This window comes from Vespula vulgaris, chromosome 12 (genome assembly GCF_905475345.1).
Source record: "Vespula vulgaris chromosome 12, iyVesVulg1.1, whole genome shotgun sequence".
Classification (NCBI taxonomy): domain Eukaryota; kingdom Metazoa; phylum Arthropoda; class Insecta; order Hymenoptera; family Vespidae; genus Vespula; species Vespula vulgaris.
The window spans coordinates 1,860,001-1,882,009 of record NC_066597.1 but is presented as its reverse complement, the minus strand read 5'-3'; the positions used below and the strand labels follow the sequence as shown (position 1 = coordinate 1,882,009).

Sequence of the window (22,009 nt, the reverse complement as noted above, 5' to 3'; positions counted from 1 at the left end):
GTTACGGAGTGTAGAAACGCTGAGAAGAGAGACGCCCACGGAGAGCGGATGCTGGGTCGACAGGGTCACCTCTCCAACAAAATGAATCTTTTATGCTTCGCGCAGACTCGCCTTTACGACGCTCTTCTGACTCCTCGAGAATGTTCCGATTCATTCTTTCGAATGTTCTTTTTTAAGAAAGTGGCTCCTCGAATATCGCTTCGTGGATTAACCTGATAATCTTCGTCATCGATTAACCATCATCTACGATGATCTTTGAGAAAAATTACATTTTTATTATCATCACATTTTTTATCATTATTATCATCATCATCATTATTATTATCTAAACAAGAAAATTATAGATCCATAATCATACATAACCGTACAGAATAGTTTTCTTAAGATTATTTATTTTTTATGGCAATCTTAACGAAATATTATTTTGTAACATGTAATATGTAAATGTCAAGGCCTCTCGTTTTCTCGAAACTTTGCAGTTCGATGTTCCTTTTTCTTTATTTTTATTTTCTTTCTTTTTTTTTTGTTTGTTTTTTATCGTCACGTCGTAAAGTTACAAGCCCTGTAATTTCTGGCAGTCTCTTTCATTCAACGACTCTTTCTTTCTTCTTCGTTCTTTATTCTTTTCTTTCTTTTTTCTCTTCTTCATTTTATTCCAATCAGATTTCCGAACGGAATATTATCGTTGTTATATATTTTCTCGTTAGACATTCCCTTAATTCTTCTTTCTCTTTTCTTATTCGTAAAGATCTTTGTCGAACAGGTCTTTGAAAGAAGCTACGCGTCCATCCACTAACTCTTACAAAGAGCCACACCACATTGATATTAATGCCACTCTATAACCAGCACGGAGCGTCCGTTTAATGATAGTGATCGTGGCACGAGCCACCCTATTATTCATTTCATTATCCAATTCAATGGCGGAGTGCTTTTCTCCCTCCTCCCCCACCTCCATCGTCCCAATCTCTCCCCATTTAGTTCATTTTTAATCTAATCAAACTGTTTATCACGGAAATCGAAAATGGATTTTTTATAAGCTATTTTTTTCTCTTTCTTTTTTAATGTTTTTTTTTCATTAATCTATACACACATATATATATTATATTATAACACACACGTGTGTGTGTGTGTGTAAATATGTGAACACGCACACACGCATATACATATGTGTTCACAAATGATTACACGTTTTATATTCACAATACTAAAGATGTCAACAGCTGTGAAGAATCATGGCGAAGTGCCAAAAAAAGAGAAAAAGAAAAAGAAAGGAGAGAGAAAGAGAGAGAAAGAGAGAAAGGGGAGAAAAAAGAATATACAAGATATATATGCATGTATATGTATTATTTTTCTACTCTTTCATCTCGAACATGAGAACGGTCACGTTCAGGGTCATTCGAAAGACATTTGTCTCTTGTGACCACCGCAATTAAGTCAAACGAACAAACAAACATACGAACAAAAAGAAAACAAAATTAGACAAAAATAATTAAACGCCTTGAGAATATATCGATCCACTTTTTTATTAATGAATTAATCGATCGATTCTTTTTGTTCTTTTCTCGATAAGAATATAGGAGTGCAATTTTTTTTTTATGCGGCAAATCGTTGATTCGATGCAACACATCTCGTATCTCGGTAAACATCGATATAAAGTAAATATAGGAATAGAACTGGCTCTAATCCAATATCCCTTAATACCAGGGAAATGTTTAGTTAAGTTGTTGCGTAAACTAGAATGATTTATTTCGACTCCAAAATTGCATTCGCATCCCATTTTCATTAAGAATAAAATATGAAATTTATTATTACAAGATGAACGTTTAGATATTCGAGTGTTAAATTATGTAAAAACATTGGACTAATCATTTCTAAACGTTTCACTTATGAGTTATGACATTTTGGAAGTTTTATTACTGTTTTAAATCTGTCGAGGGATATAAATTCATTCGTTATTTTCTTATGGAACAATATTTTCTTAAGCAGTTGTTAAAGGATATAATTGCGATTAAGGAGAGTTATCGGTGTAACGGTTCATTTAAAGAGCAAATAACAAAACGCAATGGAACATGATAAGTTTTGGAAGTTTTTCAAGTAGAAAAATAGAGAGAGAGAGAGAGAGAGAGAGATATCCTCTTTCGATAGATGTAAGGAAAACGAAACATAAAAAAAAAAATCAAATAAAAAAAAGCAAAGAAAAATCAAAAAAAGAAACAGTTTAGGAAAAGTTTTAGGAAAAGTATCTGAAATAAAAAGAAAAAAAGAAAAAAATCGTTTATGGAAGTGTTACACGTATTTGTAAACGGATACATATATATTATATATACATATGTACCTATGTAACTACGTTTCGTAAGTAAGTAAAGAAAATTACTATACTCAGACGTCGTAATAATGAAAATGGCGACGGTGGTAGGACCGTTAGAACGATTCTCAGGGATTTCTAAGCGGTAAGAGCTTGAACATATATAGCTGAGAGAGAAAGAGAGAGAGAGAGAGAGAGAAAGAAAGAAAGAAAGAAAGAAAGAAAGAAAGAGTGAGAGAGAGAGAGAGAGAGAGAGAGAGAGAGAGAAAGAGAGTTGAAAGAGTTATGTGGCTTATCGCTAAATCGGGAATGTGCCATAAACGTTGTCGTCCGTGGACGATGTCCATGTGCGGATAATCTTATATCCAAGAGTCAATGCTTTTTACAACGATTTATCTTCTAGCGGTATAGTCGTAAAGGAAGACCATAGTATCCACATATACATATATTTCTTTTTTTTTTATTTTCTTTCACAGGTTGTGGCATTAGAGAAAGATGAAGAACTTCGATTAGTGAATCCGACTAATGCATTTTTATTATTTATTTCTCTCTCTCTCTCTCTCTCTTCTCTTTTTATTTATTTATCTTCATCTTTCTTTTTTTTCTAATCTTTTTTATTACACGTCGCATTTTTATTATTACTTTTTTCTTTTTTTTTTTTGTCCAATGCGAGGGAAGCGATAGACAAGGGGATTTTCCAATCAACGTTCTCTTTCGGTTAAATTAAATTCGGAATTGGCGAAGTTTAAAATGTCACGTGAAACGTTACTCGCATGAATAAATAAATATTTTAATTATTATTCGAAACACGCGTTTAGTTTTTTCTTACCTTCGTATGAAAACCCGAAAAGAAGGTACGTCGTGGCGCTGAATACGACGACATGTTGATCTTGTTGACGACCATGGTCATGGCAATTCAAGAATGAATTCTCCCCTCTCTCTCTCTCTCTTCTTTTTCTTTTTTCTTTCTTTCTATCCTCTTCGCACAGATTCCTTTCTCTCAGATCCACAGGAAAAATAGTCGGGACGAAATCGTTGGTGAAATTTAATCGATCCCACTTTCAAAACGTAGTCCTTCTGGTTAAGTACCTTCTCCTCCGACACCCTCACCGTCCTTTCTCTCTCTCTTTTTTTTTTTTTTTAATATTCAAACTTGCAGTTATCACGCACGTTCCCTTATCACGTTGCACTGGCAACGTTTAAAAATAAACATACGAACCTGAACGTTAATCATACTAACAATACGAATTTAAAGTTCGTTTAGGTGTATATAATATACGTATATATACATATATACATATATATATATATATATATATATATATATCAATAAGAAATGATAGATTTTCGTCACGGTCCGATATTTGTAAACGTAAAAAAAATCATTGAACAATTATCGAAGGGATCAAAGTTGGAAACGATAAACGATAAATCCGTACATGCCGATGAATAACAATATTCGATTGATTTAGCGCGATTATCATACGTTGCCATTTATAAGTCCTGCCACTACTTTATTTTTCTTTTCCTTTTATTCTATCCAACGAATCAATTATAGAACTGTCGAATGATATAAAGATGTCGAAAATACGATGATAACAACAAGAATACCGAACATGCCGACGGACACGCTCCAACTGAGCTAGCACGTACCTTACCTTGCCATTTATAGGCCCCCACCACTTCTCTAAAGAACCAATAGAAACACCGCGCCTCTCAGCGGCGCGCTATACGAAACACAACGTCGAAGGAAGCTTGTTCGATGTAAGTAAGTTATTCCTCGGTCTTTTAGATTGAACGTGACCTTCGAACCCGATGGGACGTGTGTTCGGTTAGTTAAGAATAAGAGAAGGGATAGAACGACGATCATTGGAAGATTCTTAAGCGTCGCGACGCGAGAACTCCATGTGGTAGGGTTAGAAGAGGCTGGAACAGGCAATCTTTGATGCGACTTCTCGACGAATCGTGGTACTTTTCGCAGAACGAACGGATTCTGTTCATCTAAGTAACTAAGTAAGTAAGTAAAGTACAAAGCAATCTCTTATCGTTCATATCGTTACAACGATCGGATTAAATGTCCATCCATTTCTTTCAAACGTAAGACAAGCATTTACGTCGTATAATACAGATATATATATATTTTTTTTTCAGGGACTTACCATCGATTAATGATCGTTGATCTAACGATTAAGTATCATTATGATTTCTTTTTATCTCTTTTTTCTTCTTTTTTTTTTCTATCGGTAAGAAATTGTTCTAAGGAGTAACGGAAGTATCAATGGATAACCATTTAATGATTTCATTCGTACAATCTGTTACACGTTGATTTAGAGCGACAAAAAAGTGTACTTTTAATCGTTCTTCCCAAATTTATTATTTTCTTGATCGTTTCATCTCTTGTAAATACATATTCTCTCTATATATATTATCGCGTTAACGTGTTGATACGTAATAATCATTACATTTTTATTTTTTTGTTATTGAAAGTGATCAAACCATCTTCATCCTTCTCTACTCGCACATCCTCCACTTCCCTCAATCTCTATAATTATTTTCTCAGTCTTCTAATCATTGTGCAACATTAAACAATGATATTTACCGTCGATCAATCTATCCGAGTCGATTATTCACGATTCAGTAGTATATTACGTAAATCTTACGTGGATTTTCCGAATGATTTGAAAAGAAAAATAATCTAACAATGATTTACGATTACTCCCGATTATTTTTGACGTAACAAAGAAGAAGGGTATGTATGGGTTCACGGGGAACTCCCAATTTCTTAGTAAAACTCTTAGAGATGTTAAGGACCAGCCGAGGGTTTGCTTTAACAGCTGTTTCGATAATCCACGGAACGCAGAAAGAAAGACAGAGAGAGAGAGAGAGAGAGAGTGAGTGAGAGAAACATACGTTAAAAGGGGTCAAAGATATGCTTACGTAGAATCCTACGTCGATGTTCTGATTCCTGCGAACTTATGTGAAATTGGAGCGGAAAACAATTTTGTTGATGTTAGCAACACGTGAGTAGTGACTCTTTACGTGTGACGTGTGAACGCGTATGATGAGGAAATAAAAAAAAAAAAAAAGAAAAGAAAGAAAGAAACTGACGCACGGGCCAATAAACGTTAAAGTAACGTGCGTTCATTGAACGAGCTCGAAGGAAAGAGAAAAGAAAAAGAATGAAACTAATGACTCGAACGAAGGTGTCATCGTCCTTACTATTTTCTTTTTCTTTTCTTTTTTCTTTTTTTTTTAATATTCGTTTATACAAATCAACGTTTATACAGATCAACGTTTTTTCTTTTTCAATTTAAATCGATTTATTTGTCTCTATAAAACAAAAAAATAAAATAAGGAAGTAAAAATAGAGAAATGCGACGTGACTAATTTTTCTATGAAAGAGAGAGAGAGAGAGAGATAAAGTAGCGAAAGTAAAAAATCAGCTTCTTCGAAGAGAACAAAACTAAGAAAATGACTCTTAGATTTTTCAAGCGTAGTCATTCGCAATTTTTCTATGAGATATAAATATTGGAAATATAAAAAGAGGAGCAAAAAAAAAAAAAAAAGAAAAAGAAGAATAAATAATTCGTAGTATAACGAAAATAAACGATGAAGCAGACGAATTTTGTTTTCTAGGAAACTGAATTAGAAAATTCGGTCTTTCGCTCTTACTTTGTTCCATTCTTTTAGGACGAAGAAAAAAAGAAAAGCAAAAAAAAAAAGAAAAGAAAACAATAAAAAAATAAAATAAATAAAGAAACAATTTCCAAACCATTCGGTCGGATATTACAAAGAAACGAGACTTAACGCAAGTGAACGAATACTTTGCATTTGAAAAAAAAAAAAAAGAAAAGAAAATGGCGATTATTAAAAACGTATTATTATTCTTTTGCCAATTTATTTTTCTCTCTCCATATCTGCATTTCTTCTCTCCTTTCTGTGGTAGTATCCTATTCGAGATACGAACTTTGACACTGTAAATCAAGGAAGAAAATAGGAGTGGCGATGGGAATCGGACGTCCATGAGCGTCGCGACGCAATTAATTTCGACGAAGCGCGATGATGGAGCCTTCTCCGTTACTATTTGTGACTTTCTCGAGGAAGAAAACGATGCCTTAGAAGAGACAGAATCGGTGGAGAGGAGATACAGTGACAGAGATAGAGACAGAAAGAGAGAGAGAGAGAGAGAGAGAGAGAGAGAGAGAGAGGAAAGAGAAAAAAAAAGGAAAAAGGATTCTTCCAGCTCGAACGCTCTGCTCTTTGGCGACGCACAGTCGCGTGTATATTTATCCAAACCGCCAAACTCTGCACACGAGCTTTTTGCGACAACTACGAACTCGCGATCATTCCTTCTATTTACTTTCTATACTTCCTTCCTTGCTTCAGAACTATTACCGATGACGAAGAGTCGTCGAATTGGAAAGTGTATTTAAAAAAAAGAAAAAGAAAGGAAGAAAAAATGTATTCGTGTTTTTACGAACACATCTTTTTATATTTTTCTCTTTTTTATATTAATTTTGTAACGTGTCCTCTCTTTCTTCCTACGGTTTTTTCTTTTTTTTTGATAATTTTTTAGATAATTAAAATGAAAAAAAAGGGGCAAGAAAGAACGGATCTATTTTAATTTTCACGATCCATGTCTTTTTCTTAATCATAATCTTTCATTATTATTAGTATTGTTGTTGGAGAATATGCGTATCGTTCATTCTTCTTGCGAATTTTTAGAATACGGATCGTATTTAATAGACAGTTAAATTTATAACTTCGCTTAGAGTAAACCAGTTGGATCAAGGACTCGCGTGGCTTTTTGATTGGTCAGTTGAGTTGACAATCGACACGAGGAGGATTAGTATAAAAATGATGGAATGCAATGGCATTGGCGAAAACGTGATAATTTCATTTTACGATTGATTTATTCAAATTGGACATCGACGAAATTTCTTCATAGATATCGCGTTTGGACGGAATCAATTAAATACTGTTGATTTAATGCATCTTAATAATGTATTCGATGCATTTTATATGAGAGTCTTCTCTTCGATTATTTGACGAAGGTATAATGATAACATTTGTAGATAATTGCATTTGCAAAATTAATGGTATCGTATTATATCCCATATTATTTTTATTATTATTATTATTGCTAATATTATTTCATATTACTTTAAAAACTCGCGAAATAATTTACATTAATTAAAAAAAAAAAATTATATCCTATATACGCGCACTGTATTCAAGGAAGGAAATAAATTGCGTAAAAAAAATCAAAAATCAAAAATAGAAATAGTAAAAACAAATAAGAAAAAACGAATTAAAAAATAAAAAAATAAGAGAGAATTGACTCGATGAGACATAAGAAAAGAAAACATCGGTAGCGAAACGATTAAATTGCTCGACGAAGGCGAAAAAAAGAGAGAGAGAGAGAGAGAGAGCGAGAGAGAAAGAGAGTAAGAGAGTGAGAGGATGGAGACACGAAGATCGTTAATGGCACATAATTCACGCGATGAATGCGAATTACTCCCCGTGGCTGTAATTTTCTGCCTTCTTTTTCTTATTCTTACATCTCACGAGCCATCTGTTTACTTATGTAATGCTTGTGCAATAATTACCGATCTTTAAGCAATTTACTGCCTCCGGCGCTACCGAACGATCTTGCAAAGAAACAAAAAGGATTTAACATTCTGGAACTCATTCTCCTTTATCACATATATATAGACAAGTAAATATATATGTTGTTCTTCGATTTATTAAATATCATTATCGGGATATATGTGTGTGTGAAACTGTATATGTTTTTCTTTTTATTACTTTAACATGACCTCTACAAAGAAAAAATTTCAATCCAATTAGAACGAATCATCATGCTGTAATAAGTTAATTAACATAGAGTAGAAAACGATATCGTTAAATTCGAAAGAATTTTCGTAGAATTGATTAATTAGTTAATAGAATTTTCGTAGGTAATGTCATACGAGATTAATTTCTATCCTAATAGCAAAACTTTTAATTGGAAATATCAATTGGATAATCTCTATGCATTCGTATCTTGATCTGATTGATATTTTATCTAAAAAATATCTACAAATTATTACATTTATATACAATATATAAAATAAAAGAAAAAAAAAAGATGATAAATGCGATGTAAATCTAATTTCAAAAAAAAGAAAAAGAAAAAAAGAAATATGAAATATTGTATAAATCATTACAAAAGTATGGATCCAAAAAATATATATATACAATAGTTTCCCCTTTCCCCTCGAGTTTAGACAATAAAATGTAATGTCATACAAATCGAAAGGTTAAAAATATAAATCAAAATGGTCGATTGGCGCGATAATTTAATATATATGCACGGTAGAAGTCTGAAATGGTTAATGGTTTAATTGTTTGGGTCAATCCAAACGATAAAAGATTAGTCACTATCAAGTTTCTGAATGAAAAGGACTATACTTTAAGGAGTTTGCATTTTATTTATTAGCTTCTATTCTATATATATATATACACACACACACATATATATATATGTATGTATGTGCAGATCGACACACATTCGTAGCTTATTCAATTCGATAAAAATGTCTACAGATTTTTAACCTTGGAATAATCATGAGTATTCATTTTCGATGATGTTTTAAACGTGCCACCCACTCGCAATTCTAAGAGTCATAAATTTCATTCTCACATTATTATTATTTTTGTGATCTTATCGATGATGATATCGAGCTAATCGACGAATGTGCACTTACTGCCATGTGTAAAAACGAATCTACACGTCTTTCTGTCCTCCATATATATGTTTCCTTTTTTTTTTTACACCGGCACAGACATACATTTCCTTCGTTCTAAGCTAATAATAAACGTTTTCTTCGTAATATTCTTCCTCCACGTCCTCTTCTGCCGCGTAATAATAATCTTCAATAACCTCCTTTTCCTCTGAGAAATAAATGGCGATCACTTTTTTTACCTCATCTTCGTTCTCAGTGGCATAATAGGGATTGATTCCAGCAAATCCTAAGAAAACTTCTTCGTTTATCTTTCGGATAATAACTATGAAGACCTCTGTCGTTGCTTTCGGTACCTTTTATTTAATAATTTTATAAATAAATAAATAAATATATATATATGATTGTGATGGTATATATATATATATGAACAAAGAAGAACTCGATCGTATCTAACTTTTTTTTTAAACTCTTCAATATTGTCAGCAATCTTTCGTATCAAGAGAGGATCGTCGTACAAAAAGGCACCAAAATATATAACGGCTTCTGAATAACTGTCAACGCTATTTTTCAAATCTTCAAGCTTTTTGGCATGATATTTAAAGGCACAAAAAGGGGCTGGTGGTTTTGGTACTTCGTAATGATGATTCTCGGCCATGTATTCTGGGAATAGTGTTAGGAAAGCGTGTACTTTACTTCTTGCCTAACAATCGAACGTAATTGTTTTTTTTTTTTTTTCAAAAATATAACAATACATCGTATAAAACGAAGAACGTAAGAATGTCAGAAATAAATATGAATACATTAGAGGGTGCCCAAATAGGTGGATCGATTCTATCTGTATCTTCTTCGTCTTCTGGATCAGCCTCGTATTCGTAAAAATATCTTTCCATATATGTACCACTTATCGAATCTCTTGGCATTTTGAACAAATCACCAACAATGGTTTTTCTATGTGATTGAGTCTCTAACAAATCGTGAAAAAAGATTTCAACGTCGTTTATAGCTCTTACAGGACAATTTTCAGGTGGTACATCGTCAAAGCATACGTAAGGATAAGGAACAGGCCAATCTGTTGGCGGTGGTCTAGCTTTCAATCTAATAGCCATACATTTGCCATCGGTCAAGCCTAAAAAAAATAATCGAACGATCGATTATGAATAATAATATTCGAGTTACGCAACAATTGTTCTTTTTTTTAAATCTGATATTCTTTCTTTTTCTTCTTCTTTACGCAACACCTGTTATAAGTTCGTCGTTAATTACGACGTTACTCTCGACGAACATTTTCTTTATACTATCCTCGTCAAGTTGAATCCTTAATTCCTCTTGAACATCGTATAATTGTCGGAGTAGATCACGTACCAATTCCGTATAAGGTAGACATTGCATTTTGATCTTTGGATTCCCTTGACTATCCTTAAATACCCATGGATACATAACAACGATCATCAATTCGCTAAGTTCCAACGTCATTTGTCCCATAAACCTTTCGTATTCTTCCTTCTCCTTAGTCTCTTTCTCTTCTCTCTCCTTATCCTCGATCAATTTCCTTTGTTAAATATTTTATCACTTATATATCGTCTTAAATATCGTTAAAGCGAGGAAATGAGACAGGATCGATTTATTTAATCCTAAGAAGAACTTTTTTTTTGTTCGTACGAAGAGAAAATAAAAAAAAAAAAATAAAAAAAATGGCTACTTCAAAATCAAAATACGAATTGAAAAATATATTATACAAAAAAATATATATATAATATATATAATATACTATAAAAAAGGGTACTTTAAAATAAAACTTTCAAGTTATCTCGCACGTCTTAATATTACAATAGAATAAAAGTTACTATAAAAAAAAAAAGAAAAAAAAAAAAACAGTAATGACAAATTCTTGTTCCACCTTACGGCTTCCTCCTTTTGCCATCGTGCGTCTTCTTTGGGACCACGTTGACTAGGAGAAATTTCCCAAGAAGGCGATATGTCCTCCTGAACCCTTCGGAATTCGGTCAACAATTTTTTTTGCAATACCGGTGCGTCAGCACCGAATATCAGGTTAACCATTTTACCATTTTGAAGAAACATCCATACTGGTTCGCTCAAACCACGAAATCTTTGAAGATCTTCGATCTCGTCGTTCTTAGCAATCGCATAGTTTATCGCTTCACCTGCAATCTCCATTTTGATTTTTCGTAGGATACCGATCATAGCTACGCAAGGTCCACTCCAATCGGAATAAACGTCAACTACTATAAGACCTGGCCGTTCTAACAATTCTTGCCAATCTTCTTCGTTGTTAACCTCGCTCTGTAGCGCGACGGTTACTTTCTTGACTTTCGCCATTAAACGTTAACCTCTACTATTAGTATTATTTTATTTCTTTTTCCTTTTCTTATTTTTTATTTCTTTATTCGTTTATTTATGTTTCTTTTTATACGTAGTTCCTCTTCGAGAAGAAGTCTCTCTTTCACTGCGTCTCTTGAACCACGCAGAAGTCGAGGAAAGATCCTTTTTTCTTTATTTATATTTGTTCATTTTTCAATTGTTACTGCATAGAAATCTTACGTCTAACCTTTCACGTTGACTTCCTGTTCTTTTCTTTTTTTAATTATTTATTTATTTTTTTCGTCGACGATAATAACCCTTCTTTCTCTCCTCTTCGCTTTCTCCGATTATAACGTTTTCGATCGTTTCGATAGAAACATTTTCTCTTCGATCGTCTCGTTCGTTTATTTATAAATCAACGTTATATTCTCAATTGATTTCTTATCGTACATGTATTCATGCACATACATACATACATACATATACATATTTCATATCAAGTCCATCCTTCTCGAATCTAATCGATTCGAAATCGGTTAACGCAAACATTCTGTAGCAAGCGAATGCAAATAACGTCGCAAGAGGCTTAATGACAAGAGATAAGAAATCGCCCATCGTCTTTGAAACGTGCTTATGTTAGTTGCATCCTGCCGGTAAAGAGAGAAACGTTAAGTTAAGAGGAACAAGAAGAAGATGAAGAAGAAAAAGAAGAAGAGGAATAAGAAGCAAAAGAAGGAAGAGAAGGAAGAAAGAGAGGAAGAAGAGAAGAGAAGGAGGACGAGGAGAAGGATGAGGAGAAGAGATCGAGGGCAAAGATAAGCTCGTTTGGATCTTTGCTACATCCCTTACATCCTGAGTACAACTTTTGACCGTACTTAATTCGTCTCGGACTTGTGATAATTAGTCAGCCGAGAGATGATAGCTTCAACGTCGAGTTTGATAGACGAGAAAAGCGAGAAGAAACGTTGGGCCTGCCTTATGTTTCACACGGTTGCTCTCACCGATTTTTCTATCTCATACATATGTATTTCTATGCGTGTATGTATGTGTGTGAGATAGAGAAAGAAAGAGAAAGAGAAAGAGAAAGAGAGATAATAGTAATTAATCACGACTCGTTACACAAGTCGCTTATGAATGATTTATAAGTCGACCTTTTAAGAATAACAGAACGACCTCGCGAAAAAGAGTTCGTCACCTATATCTCTTATACACCCACAAAGATTAAACTTTGTCGATGCATCGAATTGCATCGATTTTGTTTGTTCATTGATTTATTTATGTAGTTATTTATTTATTTATTTATTTATTTATTTATTCTGTCTTTTTTCTCTTTTTCTTCCACTCATTCCACCGATCGCGATCGCGATTTCAAAATTGATTAATAGAAATAATAGATATTTCCATACTGAATGGAATTGTTTTTTTCTCTCCTTCTGTTTTTATTTCTTCTTTTTTTTCTGTTTTTTTTTTCTTTTTTTTTTTTTATTGTTCATCTCGCATGTGCGTTAGATCGATCGTAAAACATCACTTTTAAATGTTTTCTGTGGATCGCTGTTACATCACACGAGTTATGTATGTATGTATGTATGAATATATATGTTTGGATATGTGTGTGTACGTGAGTATGCACGTATTTATTTATGTATGTATGTATGTATGTATGAATATACCTACTGGCTCGTAATTAACGCACGGAAATAGACGCAAGGACGGTGCTAATTTAGTCATTTCAATCACTTTCGATATCCGTCTTGATTAATGATCACGATGATCTTTCAAACTGTTTTTTACGTCTCGATTATTACGAGCTTGGAATTACTTTCTATCCTCGTTGTCTCTTTTTTTCTCTGTAAAAAATATATACATACATATACATATATACACACACACACACACGTGCACGTACGCACGCACGCATTTATTTATTAATAAAATTTATGTTTTTGGTATTCAGTTAGAAGGAAGATAACATTTATTTAAGATTTACGATCAATCATTATAATTTTTTCTTCCTTCCTTTTTTTTTTTCTTTCTTTCTTCCCTCTTTTCTCCTCTTCGAGATGTAAGTACGTGCCTAAGTAATTTTGTAATGTTGCAATCCTTCTCAAATTTCGCATATAGTATACTATAATATCGATGTGACGAAAGCAAACCAGAAGTAAATGTTTTGCAATAGATTGCAATTTTATTGGCAACTCGCTTGCACGGCACTAAACTACGCTCATGGAAAAATCTTGCAGATACATTTCTTTTTCGTGTTTTTGAAAAAAGAAGAAAAAAGAAAAAAGATTCCTTTTCTCTTCTTTTTTTATCCTTTGTTTCTTTTTCTTCTTTCTTTCTTCCTTCCTTTCTTTCTTTCGAACAACCTTCGTGCATTCATATTTAATTTCCGTAACGTCTTATCGATTTTCTTTGACCCAGTTAGAAAGATATACGCTCTGTTTCTCTCTTTCTCTCTCTCTCTCTCGCTTCTTTCAGAAATTTCCACAACACAATTTTCTTCTCTCGTCTAGGATGTTCTGTCAATCAACGATTAGATTGACGCTGGAGCCAGCACGCTCCGGTAATGGACTTTACGATCTCCATTGACGCCATTCAAGATTGTATGGGTTACTTCAATGGTCTAGTCTAGACTTTTTTTTTTCTTTCTCTCTTTTCCTTTCTTTTCTTTTTTCGGTTTAACCTGGATACAAGAAAGACTACTATAAAGAAAAAGATAAGAGAACAGATATATATATGTGTGTGTGTGTGTATGTATTTACGTATGTATAAATAGATAGATAAATAGATAGGTAGATATAGATAGTACCACAGAAACACTTAGAATTTACGAGAAAAAATGCAGGGGATTAGCAAACGACAGAACTATAAAGACAAATAGTAGAGAAACGAGCCCAACGAGAACTAATGGTTTATATTTGCATTGGTCATTAAGACGAATTGTAAAAGTTTTGTCGGAAAGGGCGAGGAGAAGATAAACCGAACGATATGGCCAATAATTTTGCAGATAGTTTTTAGGTCGAAAGTCATTCACTTTTGTTTCTTCTTTTCTTTCCTTTTCTTTTTCTTTTCGACGAGAAGCTTTTCCTTCTTTAGATGTTTTTATAAAAACATACTTATTATATTTCTTCGAAGAATACCTGGAAATCTTTTTATTATCATCATTGATGTATAATTTATTCAAAAAAAAAAAAATAAAAAAAATAAAAAAAAGGAAAAAAAAAATAAAAGAAAAAAGAGGAAAAGGTACGTAATTCTCTTGCAAATTGCAATGAGACTCGTACGCCCGCTAAACGATGCAACTTCAAATCGTCGATGTCTCTATTCTAGCACAGTAATAAAACTATGAATTACGTTCCCGACAATGGCGTCGTTAAATCGATCGTTCGATATCATTTCAGTTGTTCTGACCTTCGAGTAAACGCCTTCGCGAATCGGTAGAAGACGTGATCGTAAAACGATATGATTCATTAAACGACTAGTTTTGTTACGATAATCGAATCGTTTGTTCATTATTCTGCGACAACTACGAAGAAGTATTTTTTTTCCTCTTTTTTTTTTCTTTTTTCTTTTTTCTTTTTTCTTTTTTCTTTTTTCTAAGCATCTAAACGACGAGCAAGGATTCTCTTCGCTATTTTTTTCCTTTGTTCTTCTCTCTTTCTTCCTTTTTCTTTTTCTTTTATTTCCTTCTCTCTTTTTTCTTTCTTTTCACTTATTTACTTTACCTTCAAACACGATCGTATCTTTATATTACGAACGTGCCTTTAGAATTTACTATATATCTATACGACAGTCTTATTATTATCAAAGACTGTATCACGCGGGCAATGTTTGCAAAGAGGGCCATGTTGGCAACGAAAACGATTCTTAAGTGGAACAAGCTCGATTCTGAGAACACCGAAAGTAGTACTGCCAAAACACCTGTAAGGATTCTTGCTATGTAACAGTACAAATTTATTAAAAACTATTCGAACTATTCTGATATCGAATGAGATTATTTATTAAAAGCGAACGAAATGTTAAGGACGTACGATTTCATTTGAATCGCGAGTTGATTTTTATTATTTGCAAATTGTTTCTTAACGCATCGGATTCAAAGATGAATAAATAAATAAATGAATAAACAAATGAATAGTTATTGACATATAATTCTTTTTTTTCTTCCCTCTCTCTCTTTGTAAAAAATAAGATAAGCTAATAAATCAACGATAGAAGATTCCATTATTTAATCCGATAAATTTATTTCATTGCGGAGTTTTTATTGAGCCGGCAGACTCGAATAATAATTGTACCGTTTGTTATTCGAGTCAGAAGTCAAAAAGCGCAAAGTCGCGAAGTCGTCGCAAAATCTCACGGAAAGGCGTTCCAGTTTACTTTCTTTCACGATTACGAATCATCGCAGCAGTTACTTTCTGACTAACGATCGTGGGACTTTCCACGTTTCTCCGCTACTAGCCAGTGTAAGTACGTACGACAAATCGTGTCAGCCGTGCATCGCACGATAATCAAGAATATGAGTCACGCTCGAGCGTGTCTCGTGAAAAGAGGCTGAAAGGCGTGTCTGTTATGTGCGAAAAAGGGTGAAAATATTTTTAATACCAAGCACGAGATCTTGCAACAAATAAAAAGTAAAGCAAAAAAAAAAGAAAACAAAAAAGGAAAGAAAGAAAGAAAGAAAGAAAGAAAGAAAGAAAACAAAAATAGAGGATGAACAAACAACGACAAGAAGAATAGAAAAAAAAAAAAACGATTTAACGATGTAAAATAAGATCCAAGCGACGTTATCATTTTTCTCGTCGAGAAGACACTTTTTGTATGGCCTTCGAAAAAATCGCAGATGAGAGTCCGATAGAGAAAAGAAAGAAGGAAAGAAAGAAAAAGAGAATGCAAGAAAGTGAAAAAAAAAAACTTGACAAAGATTTAAAAAAAAAGAAAAAAGATGAAGAAATAAGTACGGACGAAATAATTTCTCTTTTCTTAATAAAAAAAACAGAGCAAAGAAACACCCTCGTTAAATCCGAAACAATTTTTCTCTTTTCTTTTCTTTCTTTCTTTTTCTTTTTTTTGTTTCTCACGCAGCATCCGTTTTCTCAGTATACACAACAATAATTAACCTGAATCGACTCCTTGAGACCCACGCTCAACGACTATGGGCGACGACGACGACGACGACGACATACTCGTTTCTTGCTCATTACAAAGGAGGAAGATAAGCTTGAAATATGCAGATCGTGCTTTTAATCGAGCCTGCAACGGATACTCGGCTCGGCTCGGCTCGGCTTGGCTTGGATAATTATTAATAAGCCCAGCGTACTCGCGCCTCGTCGCGTTTTGACGCCGTTTTCTAGGCCGACTCTAAGAATCAAAGCAACACCGCCGACGGATTCCAAGGAATTTCAAATGGACAAGAAGAAAGATGTACTACTTCCTCGACCTGATTTCCAACAAATTTTCATTTCCAACAAAATTTCATTTCCAATTAATTTCGTTTCTATTTTATCCACTACTTTATCCTTATCGATCTCCGTTAAAAAATTGTCCGATCACTCGACATTATTAAAAAGAAAAGAAAAGAAAAAAAAAAAAAGAAAAGAAAAAATATATAATACCTTTCGATAACAATTTCTTTCTTTTCTTTTCTCTTTCTATTTTTTTTTTTTTTTTTTTTATTACGAAATATATTTCTTAGTAACAACAAAAAATTATTCGAGATTGGATATATATATTTTTTTCTTTTTCTTTTAATGAAATAATATCGAAACGCGATATAGGATTCACGGTGGAGAAATAAAGAAATAAAAAATAATAACAACGATCGAATTGAAATGGAAACATTCGAATTTCCTCGGGCTCGAACTGTTGCATGTTCTTCAATATATTTCATCAATGGAGAGAAAAGAAAAAAAAAAAAGAACGAAAAGAAAAGAAAAGATGAGAAAAGAAAAAGAGAAATATAAAAGAAGCTACAGAGTTAAAAAAAAAAATTCTTTAGGAAGAAGTTATGGCATATACATAATAGTCCTTCACACGAGCTTCTTTTTACTGCAACGTCCTGAACATGTACTCCCCGTAATTAACTGCTGCAATTTATCTGACCACGTAGAGGAAGAATAATGAGCAAGGGCCGAGAAACGAAACGTCGGTTCGTCGGTTGATTAATTCGTAAGTTAAATCATCGTGGGGGGTTTGAACGGAGTCTAGACAAAAGGATGATGTATACGGATCAGGTGTTCGAAGGAGACATACTTATACTAAAGGGGTGAAATGATAAACGAGTTTTTAACTCCTTACAAAGAAGATGCAAGGCAACGTTCGGATCAAATTAATAAATTAATCTAAGAGTACGAGATGTCATTGGAAATATATTTCATATTGTATTTTTGTTTGAAAAAAAAAAATATATATATATATATATAACATAAATTGTAGTAATATCAATCGTGAAAAAGTTTCTTAAATAATTATATATATTTCTTCTTATTATTATTATTACCATCATTATCATCATCATCATCATCATCATTATCATTATTATTATTATTATTATTGTTATTATTATTACGATTTATAAAAGATAAGTCACAAAGACGAAGACTTTAAAGATATTATTAACTATGATTATGCTAATATGATCGTTTATAAAATCTTATGTGACAAGATGAAAAAAAGAAAGAAAGAAAGAAAGGAAAAAAAAAAATAGAAAAAGAAAGAAAAGAAAAATGGAAGGAGAAAGAACGAGATACTATCAGGAATGGTATGTATGTTTATATGTGCGTATGTACGTGCTGGAGGACTCGTATTTCCTCTTTGACCTCGTAACCGATTCACCGGTCAAGGATCAAAGACTGGCCATAATCGCGAATAATCGACGACTATGTTCTACGATGAAGATGCGAATGCCATTGTGCAATTAATTTCAGTCGGCTAAGATACGGAGAGAGAGAGAGAGAGAGAGAGAGAGAGGGAGAGAGAGAGAGAGGGAGAGAGAGAGAGTCTTGTAAGTAAGTCTCGTGTTCACGTTTGATATTATAATCACTTCCTGGACTTCATTAATATGTATTTCACATAACGTGACAATCTAGCATAAGTGTGTATGTATATATTTGTATATATTTGTTTGTTTGTTTATTCGTTTGTTCGTTCGATATGTAACTTCACTAATTCAATATAAAATTATAAATGATATCGTTATGAATAAAACGAAATAAGAAAAAAGTAATTGAGCGATCGCGATGTACGCTAATTTACAGGAACATGTATTCTAGGTAGAAATTACATTTACGTATAAACGTACACATACACGTAAAGACTCGTTGATAATTTATACACGTAACTTTTGTCTTGATTTCCGCCTTCCACCGAGGAAGAAGGGTGTTTAAGTATAATCGTCGGAAACATCAATTCTCGTTGTAGCGTAGGAGAACGCATACCAACACCCACCGTGGCAAATAGTTATAGCTGTGTACATATATATATATATATATATATATATATATATATATGTGACCGGTTTCACCATTGAACAATCTCGTTGTTCGTTTGCCCGACAAACTGATACGTATGTACGTACATATATATACGTTTAATCGTTTGACAGCAATCGTCATTACGATCATTAGACGTTAAATGCTTGTAAGGTGTGCAAGGTCACGCATGCATTTTATGCAACGCGATATCGATAATAATCCTTTAATTGCAATGACATTCGACATATTATTATCGCGATTAAATTAAAGATGTAATTGTAATATATAATATGTAGTTATATTCTCGTATAATCGATAAATATGAATTTATTTGTTATTTTCGTTGTTTAAATCGTTGTTGAAACAAAATTTAATACGTACGATTGCAAAGATTTAAGAACAAATCGATTTAAATCGTACCTTTTGCGAATCATTATCTTAATCATATCGATCGATTCGATGATACGCGTTCGTTAATAGTTTCATTCGAAAATTTGTTATTTCGAATGTATTTCAATGAAATTCAAGATGGAGTCGATTTAATTTTTGGATTATTCTTTTTCTTTCTTTCCTTTTTTTTTCGAAATCACAATCGCGTAAAAATTTAACGATAAGCGTTATCGAATTTGTATGATCTTTTTCCCTTTCTTTTTTACTTCTTCTTTTTCTTTTTCTCTCCTTCGTTTCGCACACACACACACACACACACAAACAGTGTGGGAAAAAATTAAAGAAGTATTTCACGATTTTCACGCGAGACGATACAGTTGAGGTGTGGCGTCAGAGAGAAGCGTGTCGGCAAATTTATTAGCATTTCACTAGAAATGTGCGTAAGCCTTAGCGACCATAACGCGTTCTATACGACATATGAACGTACAGCAACTGTAATAAATAATCTACTTGGATGTTTTAGTGGTAATACGCTTGCGTAATCGAATGATGGGGGGGGGGAGCACGTGATAGAGGGAGAGAATTAATAGACGTCATCGATATGCTATTACTTGATTTTTAAATTTTCTATTTATAGTCACAATTATTCCATTTATCGTCTCTCCAGTGTGGACTTTATTACCATTATTATTATTATTATTATTATTATTATTATTATTATAATCCTGATTTATGAATTTCTATAAATAAAAAAATTTGCATGAATGATAATAACAGAAATACTTTATAATTTAGTTTTTCTTTTTCCTTTTTTTTTCTTTTCCTTTTTTTTTTTTTAAGTCGAAATTATACTTGTTTACGAACTTATTATAAATTTTCAAACCGATTTGCAATTTAATATTATATCCTTGAATAATAGTAGAAATAATTTTTTCTTCTTTTTTTTTTTTTTCTATAGTCATTAGATCGCGATATGCAAGCGAGCATGAGACGCAAGCGAAGAATAGATTTTTATGGAAAATCGTAATTCACTCGTACGTGACGATGATGGTGTTCCGCCTATTTTCCTTTTACATATTTTCTTTTCTTACTATTATTATTTTTATATTATTTTTATTATTGTTATTATTATTATTATTATTATTATTATTATTATTATTATTATTATCATTATTATTATTATCATTTCAGTGCAGGCCACTCCTGACGCGTAACTTTTCTCGAAGAAGGTAGAGGAGTTGGAGAGAGGAAAGAGGACGCAGTTGTAACGATCGTAAGGACGTTTTTTTCAATGACAGTTGCATCTCGACGATGCAACGGTACATCTTTTATATCCTGCATATAACGCGCAGGAGACGCGATCGTAAACGTCGATGTTTCGACTGTCGGAAGCGTACGATATTTTATGTTACCAAGTCGATATCGATAGCTCGAGTTATATCATTTTCTTTCTTTTTTTCCTTCTTTCTTTCTTATTCGTTTCGCGTCAACGTTTTTTTTCGTTGGTGACGAGAAGAAAAAGAAAATAAAAAAAAAAGAGAAACGAAGAAATTGCAATGAATTTCTATCCGAATTGCGGCAGAGATCTTTATCGATTTCACACGTTTCACGTGTACGTTCAATTTGAATGCTACAAAAAAAAGAAAAAAGAAACAAGATGTTCAGTTATGTTCCATCGAATTTTCAAAGCTCGAAATTTAGCGAAACTAAACGATTTTATCTATCCTGTGGGAAACGCTTGACCGTATGAAAATATGAAATTTTGATTCGTGCTATCGAACGACACGGAAGCACTTTCGCTTCGGATTTAAAGGGAAAGAGGACCAATGGATAATCCGAAAGGTGGCAAAACAATTTACGATGACGTTTACGACATCTTGGAAATATCGTACGTACGAATATGCTGAACACACACATATGCACATACACGCAGATAAAAAAGATCCTTTGGGAGTGGGGGTTGGGGAAGGGAAAGGGACGTTTATGGAAAGGTTCGAATCGATCGTGAATTTAAAACGACACGCTCGAGAAAGATTCACGCCACTGTAATCCTTATTCTCTCAACAATAAAGATGGACAGATAGATAGATAGATAGATGGAGAAAGAAAGAAAGAGAGAGAGAGAAAGTATCGATATTTATCGCTTGTTTTCGATATTTCGATATTCCGACGACTTAATTAAATTTTATATACCACCCGTGTATACAAAGATTGACTCGTTCGATCCCTCATTTTTATCGATTTTATCGATTGAGTAATCGATACTGTTAATGATGAATGATTAAACGAGAAATGTTCGTTTTGTTATATTTAAAAAAAAAAAAAAGAAAGAAAAAGAAAAGTACAAGGACGCCCTGTATACGATCCGTACGATGATTTCTTTTTTTTTCTTTTTCTCTCCTGAAATTATGTCACTTCGATATGGGACACATATCTAGCTAGTAAAGATGACTTCGTAAGAATGATTTCAAACGAAGGTATCATAAATTATAAGAGGATTGCTCGCACAATTTCTGCAAGTTTACTTTACATTCGGTTGAATCGAGGGCAGACATTAATTCAATGTTCCCGGAACGCGTTCCAATTGTAAGACAAACATGCTCTACCCTCGGTTATTACTTCAATTATGACGATTTAAGACAAGATGCCTATTGCTGATTCATATTTACTCTTACATATTTATTTATCTGTAACTATTATCCATCTTAATATACGCCACTTCCTTTCGAGAAAAACCCCTTTCACCTGATATTATTATATTCTTATCACATACGATCATTCGTATCGAAGTATTGTATTAT

At 33.0% G+C, this 22,009-nt stretch overlaps 2 protein-coding genes across 4 annotated transcripts in view; both read right to left on the bottom strand.

Moving 5' to 3' along the window:
- The window catches only part of LOC127068149 (NAD(+) hydrolase sarm1), an 83,000-nt gene that overhangs the window by 39,778 nt on the left and 21,213 nt on the right, over positions 1-22,009 (bottom strand). For 2 of the 3 annotated variants that reach the window (XR_007782847.1, XR_007782853.1), the window contains exons 1-2: positions 3,792-3,948; positions 3,135-3,494 (exon numbers count right to left, since the gene is read on the bottom strand). The exons of the other annotated variant lie outside the window; for it this stretch is intronic. The gene's annotated coding sequence lies outside the window, so the exon portion shown is untranslated. Of the gene's footprint in view, positions 1-3,134; positions 3,495-3,791; positions 3,949-22,009 lie in introns of those variants that run through there. 3 annotated transcript variants of the gene reach the window in all.
- Positions 8,471-15,990, bottom strand: LOC127067987 (uncharacterized). The gene is made up of 5 exons (XM_051003503.1): positions 10,931-15,990; positions 10,272-10,582; positions 9,786-10,159; positions 9,488-9,733; positions 8,471-9,386 (listed from the first exon to the last, which is right to left on the bottom strand). Exons 1-5 carry the CDS (start codon positions 11,368-11,370, stop codon positions 9,156-9,158), a joined length of 1,602 nt encoding a protein of 533 aa, XP_050859460.1. The 5' UTR covers positions 11,371-15,990; the 3' UTR covers positions 8,471-9,155.

What these genes read in the sequence shown, in the direction of transcription:
- LOC127067987 (XM_051003503.1), bottom strand. Translation starts at nt 11,370, where the DNA reads ATGGCGAAAGTCAAGAAAGTAACCGTCGCGCTACAGAGCGAGGTTAAC. An exon ending in CAAAAGGAGGAAGCCGTAAG is followed by an intron (nt 10,583 to 10,930) that starts GTGGAACAAGAA and finishes TATTTAACAAAG; the next exon opens with GAAATTGATCGAGGATAAGG. An exon ending in TTGAAGAGTTTAAAAAAAAA is followed by an intron (nt 9,387 to 9,487) that starts GTTAGATACGAT and finishes ATTAAATAAAAG; the next exon opens with GTACCGAAAGCAACGACAGA.